The sequence below is a fragment of the Myxine glutinosa genome, chromosome 13 (assembly GCF_964187855.1).
Source record: "Myxine glutinosa chromosome 13, kmMyxGlut1.1, whole genome shotgun sequence".
NCBI lineage: Eukaryota > Metazoa > Chordata > Myxini > Myxiniformes > Myxinidae > Myxine > Myxine glutinosa.
This window is the reverse complement of record NC_136273.1, coordinates 102891952-102918066: the sequence shown is the minus strand read 5'-3', so window position 1 is coordinate 102918066 and position 26115 is coordinate 102891952. Positions and strand designations below refer to the sequence as shown.

Sequence of the window (26115 nt, the reverse complement as noted above, 5' to 3'; positions counted from 1 at the left end):
AGGAGCCCCTTCGTGGTAACCCCGTGGAGCGCATGGTCTGGAGCTAATCGAGCCGGTGTGAGGACGCATCCTCCCCCGCTCCGCCGCCATCTCTGTTGTTGTTGTAATTGTTGGGGAAGAAGATGGAAGGAGGTATGGGAAAGGTCCTAAACTCACTACTGATGCCATATAATCACATTCTGGTGCAACGAAGAGTCATAATTAATGGAGACGAGGCCTTAACTGACATAGAATAAGAATAACTAGGAAGATGTCCGAAAGTTGTCTACGTGTGGTGCGGTGGACCTGGGCACGACATTTAATGGGGGAATAAGGGGAAGGTCGGCTCTACTGATTGTTATTTACATGCAATGGGACTAGGGAATGGGGGATCGGGGAAAGTTGGGGAGTATTGGAGAAAATAGGGGAATATTTACAAGCGGATATGGAGGCCAAATTCCATATTCGCAACATTGCACCCTTCTCTACCCTCGGGGCGTCCCGACCCGATAAATTTTTACCTACTTTAGTGTGGCACGCAATGTAGTTCCCTCTACTATTAACTCTACCCTGAGTGCGACAGTTTTACAGATATTCACAAATGAGTAAATATGTCCCCCTGCGACGTTGCACCCTTCTCCTCACAGAAACACACCCACAGGATAACCGAATCCGGAAAGAATTCGCAAACTAAACATACAGCCGGTAGGGAGCATTATTTACAAGACTACGCTGCTATTTACACTACGATCCAGGACCTGTTTTTGGAGGAACACATGCAGATGTTATGCATAGAGAGAGAGCGCGCTTGCCAACATCGATACACCAACCCACGAGTGCTCTGTGGCCGACGGCCTTTAATAACGTGCAGAGCACCCTTCCCGCGCATCAACAGCACCACCCCACCACCAATCGGTGCAGTCACCATTGTTCATTGGAATAAAAATAAATTCGACAACCCCTAACCCTGCAGGTGTCTCTTGCTCTTCTTGTGGTGCACTTGGTGGTGTTAACTATAAGTGGTTCACCTGTATGGCATAGGTGCCACGTTGACCCATAGGTCCATCCCCGGGTGGTGCTTGGCCGCAAACGAACTGCGGTCCATTGTGGGTGGCCACAAACATTGCGGTCCATATGGTGTATCGATCCCGGCAGCAAACAGCGAAAGTGCAGGCCCACAACTGCGCAGCCAGCACCTCTCTCTCCTCTCTCTCTACCCCAAAGCCAGATCCTCGGAGGTGGGAGACAAAAGAAGAAACAAGTGAGTAAGGTGGTAAGGGCGCAAAAGTGCACGCAATGTAAGGTGATGCACACTGGGGGCACATGGGAACCAGGTGAGACAGGTACGTTCCTATCGTACGCCCCCCCCCCCCCCCACCAGGTAACCTACATGGCCCCTCCCTTACCCCTTACTGTATCCACACAACACAACACTACCCATAAACATCTACTTTACAAATCAACAAACATCCCTACTGTCTTCCCCGTTCCTCCCATAAACCAAATTCGTCTTCTCTCCCTCCTAACCAATCAAATTTGCCATTTTCAACTCTCATCAAAATTTGCCATTTTCAACTCAACATCAAAATTTGCCATTACCAATTCATCATCAGTCCCTCCTAGGGAGGGAGAGATGGAATCACCCCAATGTCTCATCCACGTCGTGATGCGTCTCACAAATCCTCACAGCAATTCTCATTTTCTGCAACAAGACAAAGAAAACACAGGTGTGGAGTCATCATCATCACCACAGGTAAGTGGCTGCGTATGGTGCGACAGGTTCATCAATCCTAACTATTTCCTAAGTGACTTTAACAACTTTACACTACCCGGGGTCTTTCTCCGGCCAAACCATTGGCCCTCTTACACTATGGGTTCTAAAAACCAATTCCCATTGGCCAAACTGTGGTGCTCTTCAATTTGGGGTCTCACTCCCCCGATTCATCTCCCGGTGCCCTTGCACAATTTCTGGGCTGCGGCGTGTACCTCTCCCAGTGGGTCTACCCACCTGCACACCTCCACCACTGCGGTTGCCTCCGAGCTTACCTGCTCCTTACCCTAACCTAACTACCTGGGGAAGGCCCTCTGGCTCTCTCCCCACTCCGTGCCCTCTCTGGCACTGGGCTGCCCGATCCACACCCGGGATCCTCAGGCACCCACTCACAACTACTGGCTCCCAGAGCCCACCTGCGGCCTCACCTGGCCGACATCCTCACAGTGGTGGAGTGCCCAACCAACTACACACACTAACAGGCTACACGCCCAGCCATTTCCACAACACCAACGCACCCATCCACATACCATTCTGTCACCCGCACCACAGATGCCAATATCCAACTACAATTTACCTGTACCCTCTACCTAACACTTACACTACCCGCCCCGGGTATCCGTGATGGGGGTCCACTCTTCCCCCATTCACACCTTTGCACCATCCACACCACTCCGTACCACTCACTCCAACTCTCTCCACACACCTGTACCTGCACACCTGTGCTCTCACACCTGGTGCCACCTGCACCCTTCTCTCCCCAAGCGCATTCGCGCTGATCCACACACTCACGACTCATACACTGCTCCACACACCTGTCCAATTGCACACCTGTGCAATCACACCTGTTCAATTCTCACAAACACGGCATCATCTCAGCTAACTACTCCCTTCTGAAACTTGCGCTTCCCAGTCGTCCCTTTAAACTATTGCGCTCCCTCGTCATTATCATCCACACTAATCTACCTGCGTCCCCACTACAGGTATCAGTCACTAACTAACCTTAACGTTACCTAAGGTCATCTTCTCTAGATCCCTACACACAATATCCTAACCCACCCGGGCAAGTTTTCACTGCCATACACCCCATAAGCTATTGCTCCTTTGCCCCCCACACCTGTGAGGGATGGTGGATTTGCCATCCCACCACATCGGGGGTCTCTCCCTACCAATTTTGCACATCAAATTTCAACAAATTAAAAATTTGCCAATCACTGCCCATCATCTGCCAATCACTACTGCCAATCCTTTGCCAATCATCAAATTTTGTTTTTCTCTAATTTTGGGTCCAACACACTAACCTCATCACCCAGTCTACTCACTACTGCCTCTCGGTGCGCCAATTCCTGTCCAAAGCCCGGCTTCGTAAAGCCAAGCAATGGATGCTGGTTGTTTTGTGCCTGCGGCTGGATGCGTCCGGCATTCGGGGCAGGGACGGGGGCTTACCCGGGCCGAGATCCCACGCACCACCTCGGCGTGGAGCCATCCAATGCCCCGATCTCGACCTGCCGGCACGTCTCACCAAAAAGTGGTCGCCATGACGATCCTTTCTATCGGGCTGCCAGCTCCGCCTAGTGGAGCCTGGACGCGGCCGTTCAAAGCGAGGCCCGGCACGCACCGAGGGCCTGCTTCGGCTAAAAGTCGCTCTAACCTCTAACCCGTGTAACGTCGATGCTTCACCTGGACGCTTACACCCCGCAGCCCGTTCCTTGCTCACACATCCAGCCGTGCCCATGCTCCTCGTACCTTTCCTTACACACCCAGGTGCACCCATCCCACTCACAGCCTTGGTCACACACCTGACCACCGAACACTTTGGCACACATTCGTTGCTCGCACACCTCACCAATACACCGCTTCGCGCCCCCTCCTCGGTCACCTCCTCTGTGACAATCACAGGTGTGCTCTCATTCGCACACCCAACCACGTGCCTCACCACCAACTCCAGCGTGCATTCCCACTCACGCTCTACCATTCCAGGTGTGCATCCTTCCATCCCAGGTGTACATCCTCGCTCACCTGTCACAACTAACTCACGCTCCATGTCACTCCCACTACTTTCACCTCCATTCCTGACAGCGCACTCACCCTTACTCTTGACAGCGCACTCTTTCCTCATGCACCTGTCCGTCACACACCTTCCTCGCGCACACTCTCCCGTCACACCCTCTGTAACACTCACCACAGGTGTGCATTCTTCCTTGCCTTTGACAGCGCACTCTTTCCCCATGCACCTGTCCGTCACACACCTTCCTCGCGCACACTCTCCCGTCACATCCTCTGTAACACTCACCACACCGCGCTTCCATGTGCCCCCTCGCACACGCGCTATGACCGACTCACTCTCGCCAGCACCCTCACTCCTTGGCACGCACTTTTTCCTCACACACCCCAGAGTCGGACTTTCTCGCACACCTCCATTTTCGCACACCAGACCTGTCGCACACTTCACCAACGGCCTCTCACGAACACCCGGGTCTATCTCGACCCCCAAGCCTCTTAAATCACCTGGCGCATCATACGCACGACCATATTGGTCACCACTTACACCGGGTCCTCTTCCTCTTCGCTTCTGCTCCATCACCTGCGAATCCCTCATCCGGTTAATGAGCACATCATCACGATCCAAACACAGACTTTGGACCAATTCTTTTATCTCCTCTTTTATCTCTTTCTTATCCCCTCTCCGTCGCTTCTTAATTTCGCTCATCCCTTCTTCCACTTCTTCTAATTTGTGCCTCACCTCTTTTATTCCCCGGTACGTCTCCTCAAGCTCGTCCTCCAAGGCTACCTTGACCGTTTCCAGGTGCGTCCTCACCTGCCGGTCCTTCGTCTCCATTACCTCTACCACCTCGTCCAACCTCGTTGTCAGTCCCTCACGTACCATCTGACATTCCCTCTTTGTCGCTATCAAGTCATCTTTTAGTTCTTTCTGTGTCGCCTTTAAACCTCCTAATACCGCAGTGTTCCTTTGAACCTGCTCCACTAACTCCGTCTGTCCCACCGTCAGCTGCTCCACCTCTTGCGTCAGGTCCTCTATGCCCCCTTGTAACTTTACAGTCGCCTTTCTCACCTCCTTTTCCATGTGCTCCTCACAGTGCCTCACCTCCTCGCGCACTCCTCCGACTTCCTCACTCACTCCTCTTCTGATCTCCTCTCCCATCACTTGCATCTCCTGCCCAGATGCCACCCTCATCTGCTCCATTTCCTCCCTGTGAGCATCCAGTTTGGTTTCTACCCCCATTCTGACCCCCTCTATCTGCTGCTCCATTTGTTTAACTTCCCTTTCCGCTTGGTCCCTCATGTCCCTCAATTTGCCTTCCATACTGTTTTCTAACCCCTCTAACCCATTTTTCACTCCCTCTATCTGATTCTCCTGGGCAGCCATTCTATTTTCTACCCCCTCTAACCCCTTTTTCACTTCTTTTATCCCGTTGTCTAACCCCTCAAAATTATTGTCTAACTTCCCAATTTTCTTGTCTAACTCCTCAAAATTATTGTCTAACTTCCCAATTTTCTTGTCTAACTCCTCAAAATTATTGTCTAACTTCTCACCGGTACCCCTCATTTGGCCCTCTAATCGCCCACTATCAACCCTCATTTGCTCACCCAATCGCTCAATCTGGCTTCCCATACTCATCTGTACAGCTGCCTGTAGCTGCGCAATGAGGGCCTGCATGTCAATCGGCTGCATGTTAAAGCCCGTTGATACAGCCGGCTCGGCTACCGCACGCTCGTGCGAGGCGCCTTTTTGCGCGCCCGCTACTTCGTGCGTGACGGCGCTATTTTGCGAACCTGCCGCCCTCACTGCTTCGCTCTCCTCTTGTCCCTCAATTTGGTCCTGGATCGACCCTACCTCACTCTCCTTTACCGGACCCCAGCCGTCTTGATCCGCCATAGCGCGACTTGCAAAATTCGAGTTTCGTAAAACAAAACAAATTTCGGCCGCTCCAAATTTTGACCAAATTTTTTTTTTCCTCTATTCGTTTTTTTTTCTTCAAAATTTGGTCGGGCCTCGAATCTCACTCCCGACACCAATTGTTACCGACACGACTTTGATGTTAAAGTGGGCCGAGCGGAATGGCCGTCGTGTCCGCACAAATTACCCGACTATACTCGACGTTGACGAAGTCGCGCTACGCTGGCTCAATAAGAAAAAGAAGACACCCGGCTGGATTACAATCACACAATACGACACCAGGGGTTCAGTTCTCAAGACCTCCGGAGGAGGTTATATTAAGGCGGAAAAGGTTAGATTACAGGGGCTAGAGGTATATTACAGGAAGACAGGCACTTAGACACACTCTTATATTAACCCCGGACAGAGGACAGACACACGGGACAAAATGCTGACTCACACGGGGATTGATGGCAAGGAAAGGCAGGTCGCGATGGCTCAAGGTGCACTCTTGGCTCAAGGCAGAATCGACTCGGTCCGGTCCAGAGATGCGGGGAGGTATCGTCGCGCTGGGGGTGGCGGTGGCTTCTCTCTCCAGTCTCCAAGCTGAGGCGCATCTCTCGTCACATCCGGCGCGTGGCCGCGTATATCCGGCGGGGAGTGACACGCCCTCGGCTCGTTAGCTCCGCCTCGTGGAATCGGCACGTTGCTTCTCATTGGGTGCGTGCGGGGGGTTTACCAGGCTCCGCCCTTGACGAGGAGCTGACAAGGAGCCCCTTCGTGGTAACCCCGTGGAGCGCATGGTCTGGAGCTAATCGAGCCGGTGTGAGGACGCATCCTCCCCCGCTCCGCCGCCATCTCTGTTGTTGTTGTAATTGTTGGGGAAGAAGATGGAAGGAGGTATGGGAAAGGTCCTAAACTCACTACTGATGCCATATAATCACATTCTGGTGCAACGAAGAGTCATAATTAATGGAGACGAGGCCTTAACTGACATAGAATAAGAATAACTAGGAAGATGTCCGAAAGTTGTCTACGTGTGGTGCGGTGGACCTGGGCACGACATTTAATGGGGGAATAAGGGGAAGGTCGGCTCTACTGATTGTTATTTACATGCAATGGGACTAGGGAATGGGGGATCGGGGAAAGTTGGGGAGTATTGGAGAAAATAGGGGAATATTTACAAGCGGATATGGAGGCCAAATTCCATATTCGCAACAATATATTCATTTGTAAAAATTAAATGTTTAGGAAAAGTGAATGTAAAATGTTTGGAGCATCCCCTCTGAGTTTGGGATGTGCACCGTTTCAACCCCAGCCGGGTCACACACACCAAGAGGATAGAGCGTGGACAAACTACAACTTGGCAATACAAGCGTAGATTTTGAAGGGCCGAATGTCCTCCTGCGTTGAAGGTCCATGCAAGGGAACATATTGTTAGCAATCTGGTCTCGGGGGTAAAATGGAGCATAAATCTGAATAGTTATTTCATAGTACGTGTTGGTGTAAGTATGATGTAATTCCCGTTGATGATAAAATGAGTCGATCACCTGTAGAAATATCTCGTCCCTCTGCCCAGGTGTCTGAATCTCAGCATCACCTTTCCACCCTCACTCCATTATTGAGCCTTCTCTATCATTTGTCTGTCCTTTTATGGTATTTCCTCCCTGTAATGATCAAGGAACATGACCCATGGCACGATCGTAGGGTCAGCACAATGCCACCAGACTGGTAATGGACATACCCATGTACAAACATCTTCCGGGCTACACTGTCCAAAGAGCTCAATGGCCAATTGAACGGGCCCAGTGACGATTATAAAGGCGTGGACAGTGAGCACGCTCTATTCATGTTGCGGAGTCTGTATAGAGGTTTCGTGGTCTGTGGCGGCGAATGTGGCACGGATGTCCGGTCTTCAGGGTCTGCACTCATGTCTTGGTGCTTGTTACCGGTCCTCACCCCTTCAACTGTGGGTGCTGCAGCATAGGCTCCTGCTGGAGAGCTGAAGCCATGAGCTGAGGACTGAGGCCCTCCATCGCCGAACTGTTGAAGCCCAGGTGAGCACGTGGACGACAGACCCTCCCAGCATGCACGAGTAGTAGTGCTGTGCAGACAGGTTTCTTTGTCTCGTCAGAACCCTGCTGAGTTCCGTGCTCCCCCCAATGGAAGAGATAATGTTAAAATCAGAGTTAAAACTAGAACGGCACTCAGTGAAGAGCATACCTCCGCCAGGCTGAACAGTTTATGTTTTGTATATAGGACTTTGTGGCCGGATCTGGATTCGGACCTGAACCAAAATCAAATCGGCTTGTTATTGTCTGCAAACCAACTCATCTACCAAGTTTTGTCCGAAGTCGTCCACAACTTTTTGAAATATCATATTATTGATCGTTTTTTGCCCCATCACTCAATGATAAGAATCACTTAAAAATGAATAAACCACCTGATCCGGATCCGGATCTTCACCAAAATCAAATTGATTCGTTTGTCACTCACCCAACCTGTCCATCAAGTTTCGTCCGAATCCATCCATTACTTTTTGAGATATCATGTTATATTTCATTTCAGCCCCAGCACTCGATGGTGAAGAATCACTTAAAAAAATTATCGGGTCCAGATCCGGATCCGGATCCGGATCCAGATCTTCACAAGAAACTAATCATTTCGTCCATTTCACATACCCAACCTGTCCATCAAGTTTCTTCCGAATCCGTCCATTACTTTTTGAGATATCCTGTTCACAGACAGACAGACATGAGTGAAAACATAACCCCGTCCACCTTCGGTGGCTAAGGTAATGAGGTTGGTGGAGGCCATCAGGAAGCGCATGTAATTTTAAAAATAAATTCGAATTGTTCACATATTTCACAGAATTTGTTTTTTAACGAGTGCTAACTTTAGCAACTACCAGACGTGAAAAGAGAAATCAAATCAGTGTTAAAAATGAAGGTGTGAGGACATCAGGCTGATGTGAGGGTGTGAAGTGAGAAGAAAAAAATTGGTGAACCAGCAAAGTGAGGGTGTGAATGAAAAACCACATTTACACCAAAGGAAATTTTCCACAAAGTTCTACATACTGTTCTCCCCTCTGGGCCGGTGCTCCTGCCTCACACCTAGCTCGGACTCAGGAGGTTGAAACCAAAGCTTTCCGAATCATTGGAATCTCCCACGATGAAGCTGATTCTGAGGGCCTTTCTCTCTCTCACCGCAGGCAGGTTGGTGGTCTTTCTGTCTTCTACCGACTCCTCTCCGGCCTTGCTCCCCCAGCTCTCTCTGTGCTCTGTCCCCCAAATATTCCTACAGGTCGCACAAGATCTGCCTGCAACCCTCTTATGGTGAAACTGCCAAAATCAAGGCTCTCTGCTCACCTTCACTCTTTCATTCCTCTTTAATCCCGCCTCTGGAACAAACTCCCTCACTCTCTTCAATCCCACTCGTCCCTCCAGGTCTTTAAAACAGCTGTTCAACACCATCTCTTATCTTCCCACATCCAAAACCTTGATCTTTTCTACCCCTGCTAATTCACCCCAGATACACTTTTTGAAATTCCGACTTCTTTCCTGGAATTCCTAGCAATGTCCATGTGTTTCATACTTCTCCCCTCCCCCCTTCCCTTTCACCCCTTCCCGTGCCTCCTTCCCCCAAGCCCTCTCCCTCCCACAGATCTCCCGATGTCCCTGCTCTCAAATGTTATACTTGTGTGCTTCCCTCTCTCTCCCCATCTTGTCTCCCGCTCCCTTTATCTTTTGTTTTATGTGTCAGTTTGTCTTTTTGTCCCCCGTTGCACCGCGGAGCGAAAGGGGGACTATGGTTTTCCCCTCCGTCCGTGTGTGCGTGCGTCCGTCCGTGCGTACGAACGTGCGTGCGTAAGCGAAGGACCGAATTATAATTGGTGTGTGGGTGCAACCCACGTTAAAATCCAAGATGGCCGCCGCCATGCATGTCTGATGCCATGAATGTCTGAACCTTGTGAGCGGAATATCTTGAAAAACAAGCATTCTGAGTATTGCGCTGCAATACATGTCCCCTACCGGCAGTCTGTCATCCGGAAAACTGTTAGGGAAATTACCAAGGGTTATTTACCCACAGGTTCTGAATCGTTCCCAATCGCTAATTACCTCAGGACGGGCTCACCTGTGATTCGCACTCGGGACTTCGATTTATACACCTTGCAGACAGGTCAGCAGAAGCACGAGAAAATACGTTGTTGATAAAGAACCTTTCGAGTCGCTAAATATCAGTAATTTATTATATTTTCCGGTTCACGATCAATGATCGATGTCTATATATATGTTGCTCGGCTTGGCTCCGCCCCTCCTGAAAGCGCGTGCTGTGTCGCGTTGCTGACGTTCGCGAGACGAGGCTGAGTAGGGCGAGTAGGCTGAGTAGAGGGCGTCTTGAGGAGAACTCTAGAATAAACAAGAGATATCCATTTTTAAAAATATTTTCGTTTAATTAACGATATCTGCCAAACCACGTGCCCTATCGCAAATTCCAAAAGGACATTTTAGTAGACTGACATGCAGAACAGATCTGTGAAGTTTCCCCTTGATTGGATCAAAAATGAGGGAGGAGCTCGATTTTAAAGGTTCATGCTTAAAAACGTCATAACTCTGAAAGCATGTGATGCATGACGTCATGCTCGCTGACTTTATTTGTTCATCATGGGTATGCGATTCTGCCTGCAAAGTTTGGCCTCGATCTATTCAGCCGTTGCAGAGAAAAAGGCGTTTTCGTGTTTTCACGAAAAACAATATGGCGGCCGAACCACGTGACCTGTGACGTCATAATTACCATTAAAATATTTTACAGACCGAGTCCCTCCTATGGTGAAAATTTGATCTGAATCAGTCCAATTATTGCAGAGAAAATCTTTTTTAAAGGAAATTAAAACTTGAAATGGCACTGCGTTAAGGATCATCAGAATTATCAAAATTCCCAAAGTTCAAAGTGCCATAACTTTGTGGAAAATGATCGAAACATCGTGAAGGTCGAACTGCATCTGTAACTTATCATGAGGAAACCATGTGCCAAGTTTGAAATCATTAGCATCAAGCGTTTAGAAAAAAAGTCCGGAAAACTGTTCTTTGCCGGACGGACTGACGGACTGACGGACGGAGTGCAAACCTTTAGTCCACTCCGGTGTACACCGGTAGGGGACTAAATAAGCGAAGTACCAACTTCTAATTTGGTGTGTGCGTGTACCTAGGCATAAGGAAGAACGCTATTGAAAATTGGGTCGCCACGTCAAAATCCAAAATGGCCGCCACCATATATATATGTTTGAACCTTGTGAGCGAAATATCTTGAAAAACAAGCATTCTGAGTATTGCGCTGCAATACATGTCCCCTACCAAAGTTCAAAGTGCCATAACTTTGTCAAAAATGATCGAATATGCAAATTTATGCACGGTTGATGCTGGTTTTCAAACTTGATCTGAGGTATGCTGAGACACATGTGTATCACGCCTCGCCTCGTTGATAAGCCCGCAAGGTCACTCCGTGGAGCGGCCTGCACGTATTGCACTGTGTGAATTATATAAATTATTACCAACTCACGGTCTGACGTACTAGCGATTCAAGAGATATCCATTTTTTTATGGCACATTGGAGAAGCCAATGCGAGGTTTCTTCTTCCTCAGCTTGTCACAACTCTGTCAAATGCGATCGAGTTAAAAAAGTCAGAATTTGACCAAATCTGTTTTATTTGTTTGTTAATATACCTCAGCTATTGACAAATCTTAAATTAGAATTATATTTGAGGTTAAAATGACCACGACAGGTCGTGTCCAACGATGCTTTCAGTCTGTACATGTGATAAATAATTAAATCCGCACACTTGACGCCTCTTCTTCTTCACGCAATAACAACTTCGAGCTTCCAGACCGTACATCCACTCATCTTGAAATTTTGCACACTTGTTACACTTCATGAATTCTACTACAGTATGAAGTTTCACGTCGATCAATAAAGCGATTCAAGAGATATCCATTTTTAAAAATATTTTCGTTTAATTAACAATATCTGCCAAACCACGTGAGCTATCGCAAATTCCAAAAGGACATTGTAGTAGACTGACATGCGGAACAGATCTGTGAAGTTTCCCCTCGATTGGATCAACACTGAGGGAGGGGCTCGGTTTTAAAGGTTCATGCTTAAAAACGTCATAACTCTGAAACCATGTGATGCATGACATCATGCTCGCCAACTTATTTGTTCGTCATGGTTATGCGATTCTGCCTGCAAAGTTTGGCCTCGATCTGTTCAGCGGTTGCAGAGAAAAAGGAGTTTTCGTGTTTTCACGAAAAACAATATTGCGCCCGAACCACGTGACCTGTGACGTCATTATTACCATTAAAATATTCTACAGACCGAGTCCCTCCTATGGTGAAAATTTGATCTCAATCGGTCCTATTATTGCAGAGAAAATGGTTTTTAAAGGAAATTTAAACTTAAAATGGCACTGAGTTAAGGATCATCAGAATTATCAGAATTCCCAAAGTTCAAAGTGCCATAACTTTGTCAAAAATGATCGAAACGTCGTGAAGTTCGAACTTGATCTGTAACTTATCATGAGGAAACGATGTGCCAAGTTTGAAATCATTAGCATTTAGCGTTTAGAAAAAAAGTCCGGAAAACTGTTCTTTACGTGACGGACTGACGGACTGACGGACTGACGGACGGAAGGGGACGGCGTGCAAACCTATAGTCCCCTCCGGTGTACACCGGTAGGGGACTAATAAACGAACTACTAACTTCTAATCTGGTGTGTGGGTGGATCTACGCATAAGGAAGAACGCTATTGAAAATTGGGTCGCCACGTCAAAATCCAAGATGGCCGCTGCCATGTATGTCTGAACCTTGTGAGCGGAATATATTGAAAAATAAACGAACTACTAACGTCTAATCTGGGGTGTGGGTGTATCTAGGCATAAGGAAGAACGCTATTGCAAATTGGGTCGCCACGTCAAAATCCAAGATGGCCGCCACCATATACAGACTTGGCATTTAATATGGAATATTTTTTTTGTGGGGGTGAACTTACTTTTCAAGATGACTGAGAACCAAAAGTGCATTAGAATTATGTTGAAATTATTCTAGATTTTGTTAATGTGACATTTAAATGAAACAAAAACAACATTTGACATTTTGAAGTAAATAAATTTATCCTTGAAAGTGACATCGAACTCAATTCACGGACAGTACTGTGTTAAACTTCTGTACGTTTTCCAGAAGTATCTCTTTATTTTGCACATTAGCCAAAAAAAATTTCAACAAAAACAAAGGTTAAATTATGACTGGGATTACGGACAGTAAAATTACAGTTCAGTACTTAGTGTAACCCCCACGAGCATTCAGGAGCGCACGTACACGTCGAGGCATGCTGTTCACGAGATTTGCCAACGTTTGGACAGGAATCGCTTGCCATGCAGTGAAAATAGCCTGCTGCAATTCACGCACAGAGGTCGGCTGCTGGTCCAAGTTGTCGATTTGATGCGTTAATTCTGCCCACAGGTTCTCTGTCGGATTCATATCCGGGGACATGGCAGGCCACTCCATATGCTCGAAACCATGGTCAGCAAGAAAATGTTGGATCATGCGAGCACGATGAGGCCATGCATTGTCATCTTGGAAGACAAAGTTTCCTCGAAAGGCTGCACGACAAATGGAAGCAAAGTTTCTTCCAGAATGGCCCTGTACTTGAACTGGTTCAGGTTTCCATTCAGAGCAACCAGGTCAGTTTTGCCCCCTGCATGAAAAGCAGCCCAAACGGTCACCCCACCACCTCCAGCTTGGACTCTTGGCACAATACAATCTTCGTTGTAGGCTTCATGCACTTGTCTGCGCACTCGGTTGTGGCCATCTTGACGATAGACCAGAAATCTAGACTCATCACTGAAGGTCACGTGATTCCAGTGTCCTGGCTGCCATTGACGGTGCTCTCTGGCCCACTGCAATCGACACTGGCGGTGTTGTCTGGTCAGGCGTGGCTTTCTCAGGGGACGCCTGGCACGATAGCCTGCTTGAACCAGTCGTTGGTTGACTAGCCTTCTGGATACAGGCACATTTGTCAGTTGCTGCCACTCAGCCCGAAGCTGATTAGCTGACTTGGTACGGCCATTGCAGACTAACCGGTGCAGCTGGCGATCATCTCTCCTTGTGGTTCTGCGGGGACGTCCTGGCCTCGGTATTGGAGTAGGGACACCCCTCTGAGCATTTCGTTTCAGGATCTTTGACACCTGACCTTGAGTGATGCCATACTGCTGAGACATAGCACGCTGTTTCATGCCAGAATTTCGTAAAGCCACCACTCCATGACAAACAGCATTGTCGAGTTGACGGACCATCTCCAGAGGAAGCGGCAATAACTTTTGTAGACGTGCCGCAGTTGTTTTCCACTAATACAGAATGCAACAACCCTTATATACACGATTGTGAAGCCAATCGTCAAATGTACCTGTCCTTACATTTTGTCACGCCACCTGTGATATAATCCTGTTATTGACTTCTTGCTGCGAAAGACAATCAGTGACATGGTTCTTTTAACAAAGAAATCACCGAAGCGTAAACGAAACTCACCAGATTGATATACTGGGTTCAGAAAGTAAACCCAAGTCAAGAAAAAAAATATTCCACATTAAATGCCAAGTCTGTATATATAATATGTCTGAACCTTGTGAGCGAAATATCTTGAAAAATAAACTAACTACTAACGTCCAATCTGGGGAGTGGGTGTATCGACGCATAAGGGAGAACGCTATTGAAAATTGGGTCGCCACGTCAAAATCCAAGATGGCCGCCTTGCGTCTTCCACTTTGTCAACTCACATCACTTCACCGACGGGGGACCTATAGTGTTGGAGCATTTGTTTTCCCGTGGGCATTTCGTGAACATTTTATTTTCTTGGCTGGAAATTGTAGTTTAGGATGTTAGAAAACAAATGAAATAGGGCGCCAATTTTTTTCAGTGAGTTTTAGTGTTTTTATGCAAATGAATTATGACGTCATTTCTCGCAAAGTAAACAAGTGTCCGAATCGTATAGCGCTGAATAATTAACTACGTAAATAAGGGTACGCGTTGCACACGTATAAGTCTATGGGAGGAGCGCGGTGCAACTCACCACCATGCTCTGGTCATACAAATTCCTGGTTCTTGTTCATCATTTGAACAGCTGATACTTGTGGATTGTTCTGCTTATTGTAGGTCTATAAGGGTACTGTGCCTGAAAAAATACTGTGCCCTGGCATGCCCCCAAAATTTGACAATAGTATGTATTCAGTTATTTCGCTCCTAATACGAGTGAAAATGTATCAAACTTGCCTCAGATTTTTATTTTGTACTGTTATTACTATTATATAATTATAAGTGAATTGGTCTTTCGTCACAACAATTAACAAATCTGAATAGCCCTTTATTATTGTTAGATCACGACAAAAACAACTCATGTTTCTAATGTTGTAACTCTACGACTCAAATGCAATACCTAAAATGTGATGTCAATCTTTATGCTTTCTTTCAGGTATCTCAAGACTATTGAACAATTAAGAAATAAAAGGCACGCCCAAGCAAACCATTACTACTGTGAGATTCAGCCATGGAGAGTCCTCCTGTGAAACGACCATGGATAGAACTTTTAAACGACTACGGTATGTGTATAATATGTCAGAAAATATCTAGTGAGCGGCTTATGAAGGAACCTGATAAAGGAACTTTAAAGAACATTCTTCACTATGTGACAGACCGAGCAAAATATGGTGAAATTGTCTTCCATGAAGCAAGTAAACGATTGGAAAATGCCACTGAGGATACGCGAAAACGTGACGGTGCAACTTATCATGTCAGTTGTAGAAAAGATCTTGTGAATTTACAGAAACTTTCCAGGGCCAAAAGAAGATATCAAGAAGCACTCACTTCCAAGAACGTCAACGTACTATTGCGGATATCAGGGCGGCCATCGACTTCGTCATCCCCTCAAGAATTTGAGCCTGCAGGATCTTCATATAAATAGCGCCCTTCCCGTTCGTTCACTGTGCTAGATATGACAAGAATCTATGCTTTTTTGTCAAACGCATAAAGAGAAAGAACCTGTCCAATGTCCATGCTATACAGAGTGCAAGCCGTGGAAAGCAGCTTCATGATTACGTGAAAAATTGTGACAAAGATTCTACAAAGTGTACCTAAGTAGTGCTATTCATTCCGAAGATGCACTCTCCATAGATGTGAAATATCATCGAATTTTCTGGCAAAGTCACGTTGCTCGCGGTTCTGGATGTTCAAGTTCTGGTACCGCCTCTAAGAAACAGTCGATAAATGAGAAAGAGGTTGCTGCCAAGGTGGAATATCTCGATATCATACAAGATTTGCTTGAAAAGAGTAAGATACGGTCGATGGATGCTGCGCATACAGCTTAACTGACGATCTTAGAAGAACATAACTGCGAGATTACACCTAGTCGTAAAAGCACGCGACGTTTGCTCACAGAAAATATTGAGTGCATTGACTTTATCCCTGCCACACGTCAAAATGAGTCAGATCGGTTCTGTTTCAGTGCAGCTAAGATAGCCGCAATTGAAGCAGCTCTCTGTGAATCCAATATCAACAATGACATGAAAATGATCTTCAACTGTGCCAAAGTTCTGCGAAAGGACATTCTTGATGCCCCACGTTGGTCTTTTGATGGCACACTAGGGTCAGATTTAAGTGCAAACATTCCTACAAGGCTTCTTACATTTCTCCAATGGATTAGGAGAGGCGTGGCAACTGAGCTCCCAACTGAAAAGCGCAGAAATTACGCAAATCAGAAAGCATCAACGATAGCACAACATATTATGTATGAAGCAAAATCTGACAGACAGGTGCGCTACCAGCCAGAATCAACAGGAGAAGAAGCTTCATTTCGCCATCGGCGGGAGTACCCTGTCCAAGTTGGAAATGGCATCTTTGTTCACCAAAGAACTAGAAGCAAAACATTAATAGACTATCTTCACCATCTCGGCTTGTCTGTAGACTATGACCGTATATTGCGCATTGAAACGCAACTAGCACAGGCTGTTCTGAACCGTTCTGCTGAATATGATGTATATGTGCCACCAAGTCTTGTTAGAAATGAATTCATCTTCTTTGCTGCTGACAATTCAGACTTTTCAGAAGATACCCCAGAGGGAAAAGGCACCCTGCATGCTACAGCAATGGTGGTGTACCAACGAACTACTGAAGCTACCAGTGCTGTAACAGTTGACGTGAATGAGACTCCCACAGCCAGATCACTTCCGCTTGGTCCAGGCCTTACTACAGAGTTGTTGCCTTGTCACGTTCCTGCTAATACACATCCTCCGTGTCCCAAGTATGATCCTATAAATATAAATCCATCACTTGATGTAACAGAAGCTTCACAGAAAGATGATTTCGCATGGGCGATAGGACAGTCGTTGGTACGATTGGGCACAGGAAAGCAACACTTACCTACATGGAGTGCTTTTAATTCAGCAAAAGGTTCACCACCATTTAAACTGACAAGGGTAGCTATAATGCCACTACTTGCTGCTCCTGCACATGAATGGAGCACAATGCTTACAATACTCAAACAAGCGCAGAAGATCACATCGATTGTCATGGGAGAAGGCCGGAAGACGGTTATTACCTTTGATTTTCAACTCTATGAGAAGGCTGTGAAATTGCAAATGCACTCGGCACCAGCACTGGATCATCTAGTTTTTCGCATTGGTGAGATGCACACTGTATTGACATCACTGCGTGCACTTGGGTCATTCATAGAGGATAGTGGCATTGATGATGCATGGATGGAAGCGGACTTGTATGGATCAGCAACCACCCGCCAGCCTGATGACATCAGCCTACTCGAATGTTACATATGTCAACTCTATGTGCCTGGAACACCAATTTCTTCAGTGAAAGACGTGCGCTGGTATCTCTTCAGCAAGAGACAGTATACTTATGAAAAACTACCCCCAACAAAGGCCGCTCTAATAGAAACGATTAACAGAGCTAACTATGTTGCATTGGTGTGGAAACAATGTCGTAACCCACGTCCAAGTTACAGACCAAACTGTAATCCAACGTCCAACCAAACTCTCCTCCTTTGGTATCCATGGAAATCTCCACGCATGGCTGGCGGACTTCCTCTCTGGTCGTAGTCAACGTGTGGCCCTGAATGGGTTTCTCTCATCTCCTCTTCCTGTTCAGGCTGGAGTTCCCCAAGGTAGTGTTCTGGGCCCTGTGCTTTTTCTGGTCTTCATCAATGATCTCTCTGACTCTCTTGAAAATCCTCTCTATCTCTTTGCTGACGACTCTACTCTCTGTCGCTCCATTCCTCATCCCTCAGATCGGCAGTCTGCAGCCTCCTCACTCTCTGCAGACCTGGACAAAATCACAGACTGGTCAAACAAGTGGAACATGTCTTTCAATCCTGACAAATCTCACACTCTTACAATGTCTCTCCGAAAGGACCGACTGGACAACCCTCCCATCTACTTTCTCAACAATCCTCTCCAAGAAGTTCTGTTGCTCAAGCTTTTGGGTCTCACTATCTGCCATGATCTTTCTTGGGAAAACCACATTTCCAAGCTGGCCTCCAAAGCCAGTCGCCGACTGGGCATCCTCCGTCGTGCAAAGTCCTTCCTTGGCACACCTGAGCTCCTCACCACATACAAGGCTTTCATCCGCAGCTCAATGGAATACTGTTCCCCCCTCTGGGCTGGTGCTCCTGCCTCACACCTTGCTCGGCTTCACGCTGTTGAGGCCAAAGCTTTCAGAATCATTGGAATCTCCTGCGATGTAGTCAACACCGAGGGCCTTTCACTCACTCACCGCAGGCAGGTTGGTGGTCTTTCTGTCTTCTACCGACTCCTCTCCGGCCTTGCTCCCCCAGCTCTCTCTGTGCTCTGTCCCCCCAATATTCCTTCAGGTCGCACAAGATCTGCCTGCAACCCTCTTATGGTTAAACTGCCAAAGTCTAGGCTCTCTGCTCACCTTCACTCTTTCATTCCCCTTTTCTCCCGCCTCTGGAACAAACTCTCCCACTCCCTTCAATCCCACTCCTCCCTCCAGGTCTTTAAAACAGCTGTTCACCACCATCTCTTATCTTCCCCCATCGAAAACCTTGATCTTTTCTACCCCCGGTAATTCACCCCAGAGTCCTTGCAGTGTTCATATGTTTTATTCCTCTCCCACCTCCCCCCAAGTCCTCCCGATGTCCCTGCTCTCAAATGTTGTGTTTGTGTCCTTTCCCCCTCATCCCCTCTCTTTTGTGTCCTTCCCCCTCTCTCCCCATCTTGTCTGCCGCTCCCCTTGTTTTTTGTGTTTTGTGTGTCGGTTTGTCTTTTTGTGTGATTAATGTTAGCTCTTTCACGAGCCTCGATCTTGTATACAAAAAACAAAAAACAAACAAAAAAAAGTCTTCCTGACCCAACCTCTCATGGATGGTGATAGACTTCTCCCAGTTCCAACGAAACTTTTGCCAGCGCCTAAGGCAGTGTTGGAGCTTGTGAGAGGCGGATGCAAAGGAAACTGCGTCACCTTGAGTTGTTCTTGCAAGAAACATAATCTGAAATGTACAGATACCTGCATGACTTGTGAAAAAAACTGTGAGAACAGAAACGAACTATTGAGGAATGCTGGCGATGAAGACGAGAGCAACGATGGAGATCTCCACATTTAACTTATAAACGCAGGTTTGGGTACAAACTAGTAGATTGTTCAAATGTACATTCCTATCCCAAACGTAATTTGCATAATCAAAGTATTTGTTCTATCTTCGATAGAAGCAAGATGTACTCTTTAAACCCAAAAAATTATTGAAACGTTTAAATAGTCAAAGAACAATTGACGCTAATGTATGAACTTGTCCAATGGGTTTTATTACATCAAATGCAATTTGCATACAAAGGGTTAAAATTAGGCAATTTGCTTTCAATTACTATTTTTTAGTGGCTAAACGTATTCTAAATAACAACGACCAAAAGGAAACATTAAAATGCTTAAAACTATGAAGTGTTCAAGAACAATAACAGGAGCATATGGTCCTATACAATAGGTATTATGACGTAATCTTTGATTTGCATAAAAATGTTCGACAATATGCATTAAAAAATTGGCGCCCTGTTTTAAATTATTCAGCTAGGTCTAAATAACAAATCCCAACAAAGAAAACAAAATGTTCACAAAATGCCCACGGGCCCCAATATAGTGACGTACGCTCCAACACTACTAGGCGTAACGCTTGTTGTGATTAATGTTGCTTTGATTAATGATTAATGATTTGATTAGTGATTAATGTTGTGATTAATGATTAATGATTTGATTAATGATTAATGTTGTGATTAATGATTAATGATTTGATTAATGATTTGATTAATGATTAATGTTGTGATTAATGAGAGGAAGCTGTAGCCAGAGGTATTCCTGGGGGTGAGGTGGAGAGAGGGCAGTGCAGGGCGAGTGAGGAAGAGAGTTTTTGATAAAGATAAAGATGGATATTTGTTGGGAATAGTTTGATGCAAAGATGGATATTTGTTGGGAATAGTTTGATGCGAAGATGGATATTTGTTGGGAATGTTTTGATGCTAAGATGGATATTTGTTGGGAATGTTTTGATGCTAAGATGGATATTTGGTGGGAATGTTTTCATGCTAAGATGGATATTTGTTGGGAATGTTTTGATGCCAAGATGGATATTTGGTGGGAATGTTTTGATGCCAAGATGGATATTTGGTGGGAATGTTTTGATGCTAAGATGGATATTTGTTGGGAAGGTTTTGATGCTAAGATGGATATTTGTTGGGAATAGTTTGATGCGAAGATGGATTTTTGTTGGGAATGTTTTGATGCTAAGATGGATATTTGGTGGGAATGTTTTGATGCTAAGATGGATATTTGTTGGGAAGGTTTTGATGCTAAGATGGATATTTGTTGGGAATGTTTTCATGCTAAGATGGATATTTGTTGGGAATGTTTTGATGCCAAGATGGATATTTGGTGGGAATGTTTTGATGCCAAGATGGATATTTGGTGGGAATGTTTTGATGCTAAGATGGATATTTGTTGGGAAGGTTTTGATGCTAAGATGGATATTTGTTGGGAATAGTTTGATGCGAAGATGGATTTTTGTTGGGAATGTTTTGATGCTAAGATGGATATTTGGTGGGAATGTTTTGATGCCAAGATGGATATTTGGTGGGAATGTTTTGATGCTAAGATGGATATTTGGTGGGAATGTTTTGATGCTAAGATGGATATTTGTTGGGAAGGTTTTGATGCTAAGATGGATATTTGTTGGGAATGTTTTGATGCTAAGATGGATATTTGTTGGGAATGTTTTGATGCTAAGATGGATATTTGGTGGGAATATTTTGATGCTAAGATGGATATTTGTTGGGAATGTTTTGATGCTAAGATGGATATTTGTTGGGAATATTTTGATGCTAAGATGGATATTTGTTGGGAATGTTTTGATGCTAAGATGGATATTTGTTGGGAATGTTTTGATGCCAAGATAGATATTTGGTGGGAATGTTTTGATGCTAAGATGGATATTTGTTGGGAAGGTTTTGATGCTAAGATGGATATTTGTTGGGAATGTTTTGATGCTAAGATGGATATTTGTTGGGAATGTTTTGATGCCAAGATAGATATTTGGTGGGAATGTTTTGATGCTAAGATGGATATTTGTTGGGAAGGTTTTGATGCTAAGATGGATATTTGTTGGGAATGTTTTGATGCTAAGATGGATATTTGTTGGGAATGTTTTGATGCTAAGATGGATATTTGGTGGGAATATTTTGATGCTAAGATGGATATTTGTTGGGAATGTTTTGATGCGAAGATGGATATTTGTTGGGAATGTTTTGATGCTAAGATGGATATTTGTTGGGAATGTTTTGATGCTAAGATGGATATTTGTTGGGAAGGTTTTGATGCTAAGATGGATATTTGTTGGGAATGTTTTGATGCTAAGATGGATATTGGTTGGGAATGTTTTGATGCTAAGATGGATATTTGGTGGGAATATTTTGATGCTAAGATGGATATTTGGTGGGAATGTTTTGATGCTAAGATGGATATTTGTTGGGAATGTTTTGATGCTAAGATTGCTGATACATCTGAATGGAGGCGACTTGTTGCCGCATGCTCATTATTGTTTCGGAAGACTATGAAATATGACATTGTTGCAGGTGTCACCTGGTGGTTCTTTTCTCCACTATAATGCTTCTGAAGGTGTGGGAAGGTGAATCTACCACATATGGTGGGGAAAAAAGATTAAACAAGCGTTACGCCTAGGTCCCCCGTCGGGGAAGTGATGTGAGTTGACAAAGTGGAACACGCAGAAAACATGCTGTGATATGATATTTCGCTCACAAGTGTCAGACATACATGGAGGCGGCCATCTTGGATTTTGACGTGGCGACCCAATTTTCAATAGCGTTCTTCCTTATGCCTAGATACACCCACACACCAGAAAGTACTTCGCTTATTTTTCAAGATATTTCGCTCACAAGGTTCAGACATATATATGGTGGTGGCCGTCCTGGATTTTGACGTGGCGACCCACTTTACAATAGCGGTCTTCCTTATGCCGAGATACACCCACACACCAAATTAGAAGTTGGTACTTCGCTTATCTTTCAAGATATTCATCTCAGAAGATTCAGACATACATGGCGGCGGCCATCTTGGATTTTGACGTGGCGACCCAATTTTAAACAGCGTTCTTCCTTATGCCGAGATACATCCACACACCAGATTAGAAGTTGGTACTTCGCTTATTTTTCAAGATATTCATCTCACAAGGTTCGGACATACATGGCGGCGGCCATCTTGGATTTTGACATGGCGACCCAATTTTCAATAGCGTTCTTCCTTATGCCGAGATACACCCACACGCCAAATTAGAAGTTGGTACTTCGCTTATTTTTCAAGATATTTCGCTCACAAGGTTCAGACATATATATGGTGGCGGCCATCTTGGATTTTGACGTGGCGACCCAATTTTCAATAGCGTTCTTCCTTATGCCGAGATACACCCACACGCCAAATTAGAAGTTGGTACTTCGCTTATTTTTCAAGATATTGATCTCACAAGGTTCAGACATACATGGCGGCGGCCATCTTGGATTTTGACGTGGCGACCCAATTTTCAATAGCCTTCTTCCTGATGCCGAGATACACTCACACACCAGATTAGAAGTTGGTACTTCGCTTATTTTTCAAGATATGCAGGTTACAAGGTTCAGACATACATGGCATCAGACATACATGGCGGCGGCCATCTTGGATTTTGACGTGGCGACCCAATTTTCAATAGCCTTCTTCCTGATGCCGAGATACACCCACACACCAGATTAGAAGTTGGTACTTCGCTTATTTTTCAAGATATGCAGGTTACAAGGTTCAGACATACATGGCGGCGGCCATCTTGGATTTTGACGTGGCGACCCAATTTTCAATAGCGTTCTTCCTTATGCCTAGATACACACACACCAAATTCGAATGCGGTCCTTCGCTTACGCACGCACGCCCGCACGGACACACGGACGGAGGGGAAAGCCATAGTCCCCCTTTCGCTCCGCTGAGCGACGGGGGACAATGATCAATGGGAAGTTGTTGTTTTGTCTAAAAAATAAAAATATCCATCATCAAACTGTCACTTTTGGTCAAATGATGCACAGAGGTGGAATGACAGATATCATGGAAGAATACTCGAATGGTTATAGGTGGAGGTCAACTAAAAACCCGAAGACATTATCGCCACCATCACCACCACGTCAAGAAGGTGGGGAGGGTAGCACACAAGGTGGGCAGATGAGCACACAATGTGGGCAGAGTAGCACACAAGGTGGGCAGAGTAGCACACAAGGTGGGCAGAGGAGCACACAAGGTGGGCAGGGTAGCACACAAGGTGCGCAGAGTAGCACACAAGGTGCGCAGAGTAGCACACAAGGTGGGCAGAGTAGCACACAACGTGGGCAGATGAGCACACAAGGTGGGCAGAATAACACACAAGGTGGGCATATGAGCACACAAGGTGGGCAGATGAGCACACAAGGTAGGCAGATGAGCACACAAGGTGGGCAGATGAGCACACAATGTGGGCAGAGTAGCACACAAGGTGGGCAGAGTAGCACACAAGGTGGGCAGAGTAGCACACAAGGTGGGTAGAGTAGCACACAAGGTGGGCAGAGTAGCACACAACGTGGGCAGAGTAGCACACAACGTGGGCAGAGTAGCACACAAGGCGGGCAGAGTAGCACACAACGTGGGCAGAGTAGCACACAACGTGGGCAGATGAGCACACAAGGTGGGCAGAATAGCACACAAGGTGGGCAGATGAGCACACAAGGTGGGCAGAGTAGCACACAAGGTGGGCAGAGTAGCACACAAGGTGGGCAGAGTAGCACACAAGGTGGGCAGAGTAGCACACAAGGTGGGCAGATGAGCACACAACGTGGGCAGAGTAGCACACAACGTGGGCAGATGAGCACACAAGGTGGGCAGAGTAGCACACAAGGTGGGCAGATGAGCACACAAGGTGGGCAGATGAGCACACAAGGTAGGCAGATGAGCACACAAGGTGGGCAGATGAGCACACAATGTGGGTAGAGTAGCACACAAGGTGGGCAGAGTAGCACACAAGGTGGGCAGAGTAGCACACAAGGTGGGTAGAGTAGCACACAAGGTGGGTAGAGTAGCACACAAGGTGGGTAGAGTAGCACACAAGGTGGGCAGATGAGCACACAAGGTGGGCAGAGTAGCACACAAGGTGGGTAGAGTAGCACACAAGGTGGGTAGAGTAGCACACAAGGTGGGCAGATGAGCACACAAGGTGGGCAGAGGAGCACACAAGGTGGGCAGATGAGCACACAAGGTGGGCAGAGTAGCACACAAGGTGGGCAGATGAGCACACAAGGTGGGCAGAGTAGCACACAAGGTGGGTAGAGTAGCACACAAGGTGGGCAGAGTAGCACACAAGGTGGGCAGAGTAGCACACAAGGTGGGTAGAGTAGCACACAAGGTGGGTAGAGTAGCACACAAGGTGGGCAGATGAGCACACAAGGTGGGCAGAGGAGCACACAAGGTGGGCAGATGAGCACACAAGGTGGGCAGAGTAGCACACAAGGTGGGCAGATGAGCACACAACGTGGGCAAAGTAGCACACAAGGTGGGTAGAGTAGCACACAAGGTGGGCAGATGAGCACACAAGGTGGGCAGATGAGCACACAAGGTGGGCAAAGTAGCACACAAGGTGGGTAGAGTAGCACACAAGGTGGGCAGATGAGCACACAAGGTGGGCAGATGAGCACACAAGGTGGGCAAAGTAGCACACAAGGTGGGCAGAGTAGCACACAAGGTGGGTAATTGGAGGTGTCAGTTGTGCGCTCAGCACCCACAACCTGCACGAAATCACCTGCCGTGCTGGCATGTTTCCTCTGAACGTCCTGGTTGCTCATACTTTGGTTTCGTGCAACGGACGTCACACGATACCGTCACACGGTACTACGCACGTCACCGTTTTCCCAGGGCAGTCCAGCGCTCGCTGCCACCGCGTAAAGTGACGTCACTGTGTGCGATCCTTCGCGACCGGTCGGGATCACGCGCTACCAATGGCAGCGTCAGCATCATTATTCGGCACGGAACGACCCGCGTATCGTCATCGTGACCAAAGGAAGCGCAGACATGAATATCATGGATGAGCCCGTGACCCAATAGGCGTCGCACACTCCGCACGTTGCATGCTCGGCTAGTTTAGACACGCGGGGACCCGGCGTGGTGTAAATGGGCATCACGACACCGCACGGAGCACGGGGCACCCACCGCTCGTCCGCGTACCAGCCCGCGTCCCCCAGGAGCACGTCGCACAGGTGGGAGCGTGTGGGGAGAGGTGGAACGCCGCTGTCGGGTTCGGCCATCCCAAAGGCCGACGGGGACGGCGCAGCACCTGCTCGATTCGTCCGAACCACGGGCTCTGCGGCTCCCTTGGGGTGGAAGGAGGAGGGAGGTGGTCCGGGGTTGTGGAGCGGGCGGGGACGGGGCGGAGGTTTGAGTGTAAAAGTTAAAGATCAAATATGAACGACATCAGACAATGAGGGCTGAATGACCTGTATTCTGCAGGTGTGTACAAAAGGGTTAATTGTGCTGGGGTGGTTTTTAGAAGCTCACATTGTGTTATGAGAGGGGATTAAGGGGCAGGTGTGTACAAAATACAGGGGCTGGGGGCAGGTGTGTGAAACATACGGGATCCGGGGGCAGGTGTGTGCAAAATACAGGGGCTGGGGGCAGGTGTTTTTTGTTTTTTTTGAATACATGATCGAGGCTCGCGAAAGAGCCAACATTTATCACACAAAAAATCAAACAGACACACAAAGTATATAATAAGGGGAGCGGTAGACAAGATGGGGAGAGAAGGGGAAGCAGACAAACACAACATTTGAGAGCAGGGACATCGGGAGATCTG

General features: G+C 46.7%; 1 protein-coding gene across 3 annotated transcripts in view; it reads right to left on the bottom strand.

Annotated features, from left to right (window-relative positions):
* Positions 1 to 25624, bottom strand: part of LOC137439154 (potassium channel subfamily T member 1-like) — a 270273-nt gene extending 244649 nt beyond the window's left edge. For 2 of the 3 annotated variants that reach the window (XM_078767828.1, XM_068134879.2), the window contains exon 1: positions 25476 to 25622. In XM_078767828.1, coding sequence (XP_078623954.1) covers positions 25476 to 25570 — 95 coding nt within the window. In that variant the 5' untranslated portion in view covers positions 25571 to 25622. Of the gene's footprint in view, positions 1 to 25475 lie in introns of all 3 variants that reach the window. The other variant, XM_078767829.1, reaches the window with a different exon arrangement.
* Positions 25625 to 26115: the final 491 nt, after the last annotated feature.